The following is a 12,665-nucleotide window of genomic DNA, read 5'->3' as shown; positions in this document are numbered from 1 at the left end:
AGAGGGATAGGTTTCTCTCCATCATGTTTTGACATTTAAAAGGCAACTAGAACCATACGTTTCAAATCAAATGAGCCTCTTCTAAAGTTCACACGACAACCCCTTCCATAAAAACCTTGCATGCCCTGGGGCACAAATTACAACCCTTACCCACAGACTCAGGGGGATTTTGTCTATCCCACAGGCCTTATTTTATCGTCTTTGGACAATTTTTGAACAAATGGGTATCTCAAAAATTTTTCGGATGCATTTGTGGAAGATAAAACGTACGGGAGGGAGGGGGTGCCCCCGAACACTGACTCTAAAAAGGAAACTAGAACATCTGATTTCTAATGAAATGACCCCGCTCCAGAGTTTATAAGACCAACCTTTCCACAAAATCTTATATGCCCTTGGGGCATAACTCATAACCCTTGCGCTCAGGGCTATAGGGGGGGGGGTGTCATCCTTAAAGACATAATTTCCAGACCTTTCAACGACGCTGAACAAAACTGTTATTCCAAATTTTGATTAGATGTGTTTTAGGAATTGATGGGCGTGAAGGGGGGAGGGTTGCACTTCGGGGAAACACGAGGTGGGGGAGGGTATCCACCCTCCGATCACTCTGAATCTTAAGAAAGACACTAGAACTTCTGATTACCAGTCCAATGAGCCCCTTCTGAAGTTTATACTATCACCCTTTCCATATAAGTATTATATGCCCCCGGGACACAACTTGCAACCCTTGCCCTGAGGGTTTCGGGGGTTCTTCAACATGAAGTGCCCTGGTCTAAAACCAAAAAAATAAATACAAATAAATAAAGAAACAAATAAATAATACATTGGGCCAATATCGCTCTTTACTTAGGCAACGCTATTGCACTACCTATAATCAAGACTGATATTCCAAAACCTAAGGGGTAATTCTGAGGAGTGACAAAATGCTATAGCCCGTTTTCTGGCGAGCTTGTCGACCAGCTTGTTTGTGTAGGATGCTGTCAATATGCCAACATTTTCATTCCAAACAGTGAATTATAGCCAATAACTTTAGGTAAAATGCATTAGCAAATGAAATTATTGGTAGACGAATTTGTAGTCGATCTTGAGGAGGAATTTTAGAATTTAGGCTCCTGTAGATTTGACGGGAATCATTGGATATTTCCAGTTGGTATTGGAAATTCTAATCTATTAATACGAGAAAAAGATTAAAATTTTCGAAATCTTCGCATAAATCTAATAAGAACAAGGTCAATTAAATTAAGAGAAAAAAACGGACTTAATTTAAATAAAGCAGTGGAACAAAGCAAAACATAAAAAACAACAACAATACATTGAACAATTGAAAAAATCCTAATATTTTGAATCCACATCCAGGTGCCTTTATAAACAAAAAAGGAAAAAAATTTAAGAAAAAAGAAAACAATTTCAAAAATAAAATCATCTAAACAAAAAATACAACTAAAATTTGAAACTCTTCCAGAACTGCAAATATTGTCATTTTCTGACTAATCACTGACGAGAAAAACGAATGTCTCGTTTGTTCTAATTGATCTGACTTGGATCAAAAACGATTGATCTGACTCAGATTGCTGATTTGACAATCTGACTATAAAGAGGAGAATCATTCGCGCGATGACATACGTTCGGTGACTAGTGTCTTGTCAGTGATTAAGGCCGTGATTAAGTGAACTTGAAAACATCGAGCTTCAGAATTGAAGTAAGGTTAGCCTTCTGTCTTTTAATTCTCTAGAGACCGTTGGTTGTCAAAACTTCAAATAGTACCAATTATCAAGTCTTGTCAAAGGTTTGATTGACAGCTTCCTTTGGTGAGATGTTTCAGCCGAGAAATAGTAATATATTTGGCTGGGTAAAAATAAGATTTTATTATTTAAAGTAAAATAAAAATTTTAAGATTTAAATTTTTTTTTAATTTAAATTTTTTTTTAATTTTTTACTTAAAATTTAAGTAAAAATAAATTTTATTAGTTAAAGATATACGCAACTTACAAATTAGCTTACGTAAAGAAACTTCTGTATTCTCATATTTTTATTGCATATATGAGGGGTTTCACCCCCTCGTCAGTACCTCACTCTTCACGCTAAAGCTTAAAATTTGTCAAAATTTCTTAAGAATGACCCCTGAATAACAAAAGCCGTAGAATAAATAGTTGGAATTTCTAAAAATACTTTAACGTAAAGAGCGAGGTATTAGGAGGTGAGCCCCTCATATGCGTAATAATTTCTGTTCCTTTTAACAGAAATTATTATGGAATATTTACAGGAATTAATATTTACAGGAAAATAATAACAGGAATATAAAGTTCCTTTCAGTTGAAAAACTTTGCCATATTTATTTTTTCATTGTTTTTTTTTAATAATGCTAGAAAATCCTGCGCTCCCTTCATGGAAATTTTCTTCCCCCATGACAAATTCCTCCGTGAAAAGTTCCCCCAACATATCCCACTCTTCTCAACCCCTGCCCCAAACCAAATGAAAACGCCCCAGAAAACGTCTGTACACTTCCCAATAACCATTACTATATGTAAGCACTGGTCAGTGTTAGTAACTTGTAGCCCCTCCCATGGGGACTGTGGGGGAGTAGGTCATCTCAGAATTTAAATCCGGTGACTTTTAGAAAATAATTAGCGTGCGACGGGGGCCTAGGCACCCTCCGATTTTCTTGGTCACTTAAAAAGGGCACTGGAACTTTTCATTTCCGTTAGAATGAACCCTATCGCAACATTCTAGGACCACTGGGTCGATACGCTCACCCCTGAAAAAAAAACAAATAAACACGCATCCGTGATCTGCCTTCTGACAAAAAATAAAAAATTCCACATTTTTAAACAGTTCGTAGTAACGAACTGTAGTAAGGAGCGACTAGGCTCAATAGTAACCAAAACTCTAAAAAAATGGAATTTTCATACCGATAGTTATATCAAAAGAATGGCATTTTAACGCTGATTTAAATATATAAGTTTCATCAAGAATAGTCTTACCCATCAAAAATTACGAGCCTGAAAATATTTGCCTCATTTTAGAAAATAGAAGGAAACACCCCCTAAAAGTCATACGATCTAAACGAAAATCACACCATCAGATTCAGCGTATCAGAGAACCTTGTCGTAGAAGTTTCAAGCCCCAATCTATAAAAATGTGGAATTTCGCATTTTGTGCCAGAAGACAAATTTTTTTACATATAGTAATGGTTATTGGGAAGTGTACAGGTGTTTTCAGGAGAATTTTTTGGTCGGGGAGAGGGGTCGAAAAGAGGGGGATATACTGGGGGAACTTTCCATCGAGGACTTGGTCATGGGGGAAGAAAATTTCCATGAAGGGAGCGCAGGATTTACTAACATTATTAAAAAAAAAAACATTGAAAAAATATATATGAAAAAGTTTTTTTTCAGCTGGAAGTAAGGAGCAGCATCAAAACTTAAAACGAACAGAAATTATTACCCATATGAGGGGCTCACCTCCTCCTAATACCTCGCTCTTTACGCTAAAGTATTTTTAGTAATGTCAACTATTTATTCTACGGCTTTTGTGATTCAGGGGTCATTCTTAATTAATTGGGCCAAAATTTAAGATTTAGTGTAAAGAGAGAGGTACTGACGACGGGGTGAACCCTCTCATATGTGTAATAAAAATATGAGAATAAAAAATTCTTCACGTAAGCTAGTTTATAAGTTACGTATATCTTTTACTTATAAAACCATTCGTAATAAATTAAATTTCTAGTTGCCTTTTTTTATTAACCAAAAAATTGGAGGGCAACTAGGCTTCCTCCCCCGCTCTTTTTTCCCAAAATCATTCGATCAAAATTATGAGTAAGCCATTCAGCAAAAAAAAAAAAAAAAAAAAAAAAAATTCAAATTTTGTTTCAATTATTACTCTGCGGAGAGCCAAAATCAAAACATGCATTTATTCAAAAACATTCAGAAATTAAATAAAAAAACAAGTTTTTTCAACTGAAAGTAAGGAGCGACATTAAAACTTAAAACGGACACAAATTACTTCTTATATAAAAGGGGCTGCCTCCTCATCAACGCCCCGCTCTTTACGCTAAAGTTTTTTACTGTTTTAAAAAGAAGAGTTGGGAGAAAGAGTCAAACTTTAGCGTAAAGAGCGGGGCGTTGATGAAGAAGCAGCCCCTTTTATATACGAAGCAATTTCTGTTCGTTTTAAGTTTTAATGTCGCTCCTTACTTTCAGTTGAAAAAACTTGTTTTTTTATTTAATATATTTAAAATCAGCATTAAAATGCGATTCTTTTGATGTAGCTATTGGTACCAAAATTCCATTTTTTAGAGTTTCGGTTACTATTGAGCCGGGTCGCTCTTTACTACAGTTCGTTACTACGAACTGTTTGATAAAGTTGGAGGACAAGCAATATAAACAAAGGTATTTTATTTCAAATGACAATACAATTAAGTATGTAACTACAAAGAAGGATAGAATGTAAGGAAAATGAATTTTCCTGTTACCGGTATTAGACGATTAATCTTATAAGTACGGCTCTTGTATTGGAACCCCCTGTGGAACTTTGGGATCAAAGCATCAATGAAGAATCCTTTCAGCTTGGGAAAAATCTTTTCGGTCCAAAAGCCTGGATTGCGGTCTATCTTTTCAATGTAGAAGTCTTTCTGGGTAAAAATCATGAAAAAGCAAGTATATAGCTGAGCACATTCAAGCTGACTGATTGTACTTGGTAAAAGTAGTCGTGGCCTCGTTTGGGGTTGACCAGTCCATTCTTTCCAACTTCCATGCAATAGTCCTCCTTAGACTCTTTTCGGTTCTTTATCCACTAGCCTATCCCCAAATTTCTCGCAGTTTCGCAGTTCCATACCTCGCTTTGATTTAATTTTCCCCATGATTTCGGCTTTGTGTGCATAACTTTCCTGAAGGCTCCTGACTATTTCTCATTTCTATGTTTCTTCATTGCATTGAAATAATTTATAAAATTTCACACTAGTAACAAGCAGCTGATTATTCCAGCTTGTCATTTTCGTCTCTAGGGGTTATTATCGGCGATCTGAAACGATTCTTTATGGCAACCGACGTGTAAAAATTTCAGGTAGCTGAAAATATTCTAGGGGACTGTTAGAAAACAGGAAAATACATCAAAAAATGGTTCCAATCATCTTATAGGTTATTGTCTTCTGCACATGATAGTACCAATTTTGTTCCAAAAGCAATATCCTTCATAGAGTACACTTGTGAAAAATACCTAGACATTTTCTAAGATTTCTAAGCAATTAGAGGAAATAGAACAAAATCCTTTCAAACATTTTGTAGCATCTTCAAGAAGCTATGGCCTGATATTAAAAGCGGCATCTTCCGCCAATGAATACTTGAGTACTTTTTAAATATAAATTTTCAATTTAACATGGGATTTTTGAGTTCCATCAGTTCACTTAATCACCCCCTTAATGGACAATTACAGTATTCGCAGTTCTGGAAGGACTTAATTTTTTGTTCTTGTATGTTAGTTGTCGTTTTCATTAGATGATTTTATTTCAAATAATTATTTCTTTTTCCTTAATTTTTTGTTTTGTTGAAAAAGGCTCCCGGACTTGGAGTCAAAATATGACCCCCGGACGTGGAGTCAAAATAAAAGGCCCCGGACGTGGAGTCAAAATATTAGGATCTTTTATTGATTGATCTGACTCAGATTGCTGATTTGACAATCTGACTTTAAAGAGGAGAGTCTTTTGCGTGACGACTGACGACTTCTTCGTTCGGTGACTAGAGTCTTGTCGGTGAATGGTCAGGCAATTACAGTGTTTGTAGTTCTGGAAGGGTTTAATTTTTTTTTCGTGTGTTATTTGTCGTTTCCTTTAGATGATTTTAGTTAAAATTACAATATTTGCAGTTCTGGAAGGACTTAATTTTTTGTTCTTGTATGTTAGTTGTCGTTTTCATTAGATGATTTTATTTAAAATAATTGTCTTACAGTTTTAAAATAACAGTAAAATAACAGTTTTACTACTGATGATGAACACTGTATATGTGTTCGAAATATCCAGTTAAATAATTTTATATCTATTCACTGTCAATAAAAAGGTATCATTCCTATTTTGAACTGTTTTACTTTCGTCATGGAAAGGCAGTGTGGTCTTCGAAGTTATCTAAATTGTTTCTTTTTCCTTAATTTTTTTTTTGTTTCGTTGAAAAAGGCTCCCGGACATGGAATCAAAATATTAGGATTTTTATTATTTAAAGTTTTTCTATCTTTTGTTTCATTTTATTGCTTTATTTAAGCTATATCTGTTTTTTCTCTCCCATTTTGGCCCTACAGACAAGGGATAAGCTAAGATTTCAGCTCATACTGTCTCAATTGGAAAGATACTCTATAAAATTGGAAAGAGGCTCTATGAAATGACTGACAGTTTTTTATGGAGTCTGAAAGAAAGGTTTTTCTTATTATAAAGTTTTGAAGGAGAGGGATTTTCTTTTTTAAAAGCTTATTAATTAACTTACATTCCTTCAAGAAGTTTTAAAAGAGCACAATCTCCTTCCTCTAAATTCATTTTTAAAAAGTCTTACCTTTTGGACCAAAAAACAAAGGTTGGAATCAGAGGCACCAATTCTCGAAAGAGGGGGGATATTTTTATTTTTTTTTTAATAAAGATGTAAAAAGAATTATTTTTCAAAGTTTTGGGGAGAGGGTCAATTTTTTTATTTATTTCAATGAAAACACCAAAAAAGGAATATTTTAAAATCTTACGGGTAGGAGGGGAGAGGGATTCTCCCCCTCCCAATTGGCACCCTTGGAGGAGACAAGGTCTGAAGCAAAAGAGGAGGTGAAAAATGCTAAGACCGAAGAGTAGAAGTGTCTAAGTTCATTTTCGCGACAGCTTCATAAGCTAGATCTGTAATATTTAGGGATCTACGGACTCATATAAATGTGAATAAAATACTGACAAAGGAACTGAATCCAAAAATAGACCTGCCTTTGCCAACCAATTAGGTCTGCCACTTGTGGCCAAATATTAGAATAAACTAGGAGAAGGCCGTAACACAATAATTTTCAACATAACTCACGTTGGACAGCTTCATGGAAATTCTTTCAGATTGTCTAGATGGTATCTCAGGTTTTAATGATTTTCTGGGACTTATTTTCCTTCCTGGGGATTTACACCTTCTTACTCCCAAGTCAGAATCTGAATCAAATCTCGGTTGTAGCCCCAATGCAGGTTCCACCGTTTTCAACGCTGTTGGGGGTTGCCGGACTGGTACCTCTGCAATTATAATGGAACGTCAAAAATCAAGCAAGATTCTGGCTAACATATACAAAATAAAATCGTGTGTGTCCACATATACACTGAAAAAATCCAAAATTATGGAAGCAAAAAATTTGCATAATTTAACCAAAAAAAGGCCAAAAACAACTCGAGAAAGTGTTTTACTTAAATCTTCGTGTCACGAGAGTTGCACAGCAAAAAAAAATCGGCAAATAACGTCAAAAACATATGAAAACTAGACAGAAAGAAAGACAGAGAGAGAGAGAGAGGGGGGGGGGGGAGAGAGTTATAGAGATTATTGTCTTGACAGGACACCTCTAGTTACTAATTCCCTTTGCTAACATGATTTGTGTTACATATTTAACTGACACAGAGGAGCTCGATCTTCCCATGGAAAAAAAGAGAGAAATATGTTTCTAAAAATAGTCGTTTTTTCACAAAGCTCTTTTCCTTAAAAAAAAAAAAAAAAAAAAAAAAAAAAAAATCTGATGCCTTCCTAAAAACTGGACACAATGGACTTATTCATTCTTTAACCAGCTGTAGAACCAATTTAGGTTCTACCCAATAGGCCAGTTTTCTCTCCAATTCTTTTCTTCCTGCTGTCTCGGTCCTGGAGTGGGTTGCCGCAGCTTTCGAATTCCAGGTCCCGTATTACCAAGCAATGATTAATCCCACAGCGCCGCTACAGGACGTATTACATGTATTAAAGTTGGCAATATTATAAGAGAAGGAGCAAAAAATTTCCTTATCCTTCAAAATATTTTACTTATGGCCCATAACTAAGGGCTTTTCTACTGACAAATCAGATTCTAGAAACTAGATCAAGAATTATGAGTGCAACAAAGAAGTTTATAAAACTGGATTGTCGAATTGCCAACTGAGGATAAATTTTATAAGCCCGACCAAAAGCCTGGTAAAATCCATATTTTTTTTAGCCAAGTTGTTGCAATTAAAGTATGACTACAAATTAAAAATCCGGATTGCCAACGCACCAATAATTTGATGACCTAAATTATCAGTGGAATGACTTCTTCAAACTCTTTTCCCATTCATCTTCTTCTCTTTGAAGAAGAAGAATCTTCTTCAAACTCTTTTCCCTTCCATCTTCTAACATTATTAGCTAAGTCCCATGACTGCAGCATATTCATGACATATCTTTATATCTTCCCTATGGAAATATACTCTTTATTGGTTTGACTTGAACTCATACAATAGATGTTGCAGTTTCATTAGTTACATGACCAACATCTATACGGAGACCCATTTTGAACTGCAAACTTAGTGTGAAAACTGCCCCGCATTTAATTCTATAGTGCAAAGGAGCCATGTCTTTTGTGAAAAGGGGAATGGAATGGATTTACTAGTTTTGTAACTCTTCCCCTCACACAGTCCGTAAGTGTGGATGGGCATATTTACAATCTAGAGTATGATTTTAAAATCGGATAATTTAAATCCAAATTTTGTCAAGATTCAAAAACAAGCGAATTACTAATGTGACTTTTAACAAAGTTCCAGGGGACTGGGTTTTGCTCAGTGAAAATAAAGACCTTTGTTTTAATCTCTTTCGCGAAACAACTTTAATAATAATAATAATAATTTATTTCTTACCCACAACAACACTATAAAAGTATTAAAATGTGGAGTACAAACAATTAAATACGCACAAAAAAAGCAAAACATACAAAAAATGAAAAGTAATGACAATAGAAATTTTTTACATTAATACAAAAAATTAAATAAACACACAAAATAACGAACTATGAAAAAAAAATGAACATTAGATACACACAAAAAATGAAATTAAAAAAACACAAAGAGAAAAACAAATACATACACAAAGTCAACGAAAAAAACGGATAAGACGGTGGTGAGGGGATAGGCGCGCAGAAGCTGTACTTGAGAGTTGTCTGTGAAGAATCTCCAACTTTAAAGTTATGTCAGGAACTGAGAATTTTTTAACAAGAGTCCAGTTTTTTGTCCAAGGTGGAAGATACAGAAGAAATTTGCAAAATTTAAAATAATTTATCCGAATTCTTTTTAAATTACCATTATTAAGAAGGGGGAAAAGACCTGAAGCATAAAGGACAGAATGATCACAGAAAGTAGAATAAAGTTTAGCCAGCGCACGTCTATTATACTTCCCTCTATTTGCAACAATTTTTGCATAACCAATCCGAATCTTTTTACTTATATCACAAACAGTACGCTGACGTAAGCTCGAAAGATTGTTAGTAATAGAGAGATACCAAGCCAACGAATACAATCAACAAGCGGGATAGTGAAGTTATTACAGTGAAGGGGAGTAGCAGTAATACAGTTATAGGGAAGAAACTCACATTTATCTATATTAATTGAAAGGCCAATATCAAAGAAAGCATCAGAAACTATAGAGACCATATTGGAAAGACCCTTTTTGGAACGGCTAATCAGAAGCAAGTCGTCAGCATACGCAAGATAAGAAACATCCACAAGACCAGAAAGGTATGTACCTGAAATCTTAGCCAGCACACTAGAAATACAAATCTTAAAAAGCGTAGGGGACAGAACACCACCCTGCCTAACACCTCTTCGCATTCTTATAATAGTATCTGGTGCAGATCCTAATTGAAGAAACGAATTTGAATACCAAAACCTAAGAAGCATTATAATAGAGAGATTGACCCCGGAATTATACAAGGAAAAAATGAGCTGACTATGGACCACACTATCAAATGCTTTCGAAAGATCCAAAGCACAAATATAAAGACCATTTCCCTTAGAAGAATTATCAGCCAATAGAGAAGACAGAATCTTATGCGCATGCTGACAACCCACCCCACTCCGAAAACCAAATTGGTTCTCATCCTCAATAATATTTTTAGTCAAAAATGGTAGAAGGATATACTCAAAAACCTTACTAATATTACAAGATACAGTAATAGGTCGATAGCAAGAACAATCAATCGGTGACTTTCCCCTTTTTAAAATTGACGAAACAGTGCCACACAGAAAACTCTCAGGTACGTATGAAGTACATAGACACATTTGAAAAAGAAGCTGAAAGTGAGATATAAGGGGGGTGTGCATTCAATCGGCATATGCATCTTAGAAATACCATCCTTATCTATTGAATTAGATTTTAAACTTTTAACAGCATTAATTACGGAAGAAAAAGATATGGGCACTATATGGCGTTGCGAAAATGTTGTACTAAAGAGGGGGGTAAGAAGGCGAGTATACACAGAATGCACTGAATAATTAATCAGTGAAAAAATCGAATAATAATGTTTATACCAAGCTGAAGTTGGAAGACACTTACTTGTCATAGTTTCATCATTTATCTTGTCAGAATTGATCACTTTTCGCCAATCCTCCCTACTTACAGGGAAATCCATACCGCGGTAACGTGCCGACCTAAGATAACGTTTATAAGTGGTTTTAGTTTTACGTTTGATATCAGCGACACACCCAGAACTTGGCCGACCACATTCATTCCATATCTGTAGCCATAATTTTGCTTTATTCTATATCGACTTTAAACAGGGGTCCATTGACCAGATAGGTTTTTGTGTTCTTTTACGAATACGTTGTCGAGGTAGGGCAGCTTCTTCTGCCCTTTTCATACACATCACAAGTTGGTTATAATAACAGTCAATATCGGCTTTACCATTCGTAGGTACCTGGCGCTGAAGAAGATGATATGGAACACGTATGGTAGAAAGAATGGTTGTCAAGATAGAGATGTAGTGCGGTATATTGGCTTTGCTCCAATTGCTTTTTTCAAACCACTTCGATTTTTCTCGCGAGCAATTGGTTTCCGATAGATCAATATCCATCGTAAATGTCGCTGAAATTGGCATGTGGTCAGTATCTTGCTCGTTAACATGAACATAAGCAGAAGAAGAGATAATACCAGGCGAGCAAATAATATGGTCAATATCACTTGTGCTTCCAGAATGATGAACATATGAAAAATTGTGGGATTTGGGCACAACGCGGTATGAAGGAAGACACTCAAAAAGCAGTTCCCTTCTCACAGAAGATCGATTAATATCAGTATTTAGGTCCCCAATTATTATATACTGTAGAGAGTTTAACAGTACCTGATTCACAAGATTCTTAAGCAGACCACACGCCTTTCCGAATTTAGTTAAGGATCTGATCGAGTATCCTTCATATGGGAGAAAAGAGTTTATAAATACAATACTGCCGACACGCACAGCCAAAAAAAATTCGTCGGAGTAGAAGAGTACTGGGGAGGGTAGATGAATGTCCCGTTTAAAGACACAGGCTAGTCCACCGGAAGGGCGACCGCCAGTAGCTTTTGCTTGACTCAGGAACGCAGTATGATGCAGACTTCGACGCAAAAAATTCAAACTTGAAGCAGTGAGAAGATGCTCCTGGAAACATACCAAATCGTAGGAACCGTACAACTCATCAATAACAAAATCCTTATCTTTGGTGCCATTTATATTAAACGAAATAACTGAGATTGATGCAATCATGGTTGAAAGGTGGATTTGCACTTTATTCGATTCTTAATAACGGGGCAGGAAAAGCTATAGGAAGGGTGTTTTTGGCCGCAATTTGCGCAATTGGGATCAGCAATGCATGGCTCATCTTTTGTTGATATGTATGGCCCTCCACAACGAGCACATTTCGAGAGAACGCTGGGACAGGAGTACTGTAGATGGTCTAGTGATCGGCATTTAAAACAGCATTTGGGTAGGTCCTTAAACTCGTAAACAGGAAAAATTTCATAGCCCACTCTGAGGCCATGCTTGAAAAACGTAGATTGGGCAAAAGAATCCAAAAACTCGATTTTCACAGACTTAGATAGGCCCAATCCCTTAGCATCTATGATACCGTGTTGGCTTCCGAGTACCGTAATGTCAACGTCGGTAGGAATATTACGTGAAATACCAAAAAACCGCTTGGAAACCACTTTAGTTGTAGTACCGGAGATTATGTTCTGGATTGACGAGCAGAAGTCCTCCGTAGCAGACTTGTCCATATTAATATACCACTTGTCATTGATGGGCTTTACGCTACGTACTAATTCATGTCCAGTAATTTGGTCTATAGCAGCTTTTCGCTTACGAGGGTTAGATAAGGCGTCCGGAACCTTTGAGACGATAACTGTTGCATGCGAATCTAGCACTGAAGCCGGCTTGGGTAATTGGGGGAAGCTCAATTCATAATTGTCAAGTTTTGAAGACATTCCCAAAACAACTTGATGGAGGTCATTAAATTTTGAGAATAAAGAGGTGTAGGCAGTGGCAGGGAGGCAGGGTACTTCCGTAGGTTAGGTTAGGTAGGCATTTTCCGGCAGGGTACTTCCGTAGGACGCTTTATGACGAATGTCGGAACATCAGTGTCAGTCTCGTCAAGAGATTTTAATAAAGTAATTATGTCGCTGAAATGGCCTACCAATGCATTAGTTCCCTTCCAAATAGGGCAA

At 36.1% G+C, this 12,665-nt stretch overlaps 1 protein-coding gene across 1 annotated transcript in view; it reads right to left on the bottom strand.

Moving 5' to 3' along the window:
• Positions 1-12,665, bottom strand: part of LOC136030547 (uncharacterized) — a 61,903-nt gene that overhangs the window by 32,514 nt on the left and 16,724 nt on the right. Inside the window, exon 4 of the mRNA XM_065709598.1 lies at positions 7,026-7,222. Coding sequence (XP_065565670.1) covers positions 7,026-7,222 — 197 coding nt within the window. The remainder of the gene's footprint in view (positions 1-7,025; positions 7,223-12,665) is intronic.

The sequence above is a fragment of the Artemia franciscana genome, chromosome 8 (genome assembly GCF_032884065.1).
Source record: "Artemia franciscana chromosome 8, ASM3288406v1, whole genome shotgun sequence".
Taxonomy (NCBI): domain Eukaryota; kingdom Metazoa; phylum Arthropoda; class Branchiopoda; order Anostraca; family Artemiidae; genus Artemia; species Artemia franciscana.
Note: the sequence above shows the minus strand (reverse complement) of the source record. Positions and strands in the feature narration are given on the sequence as shown.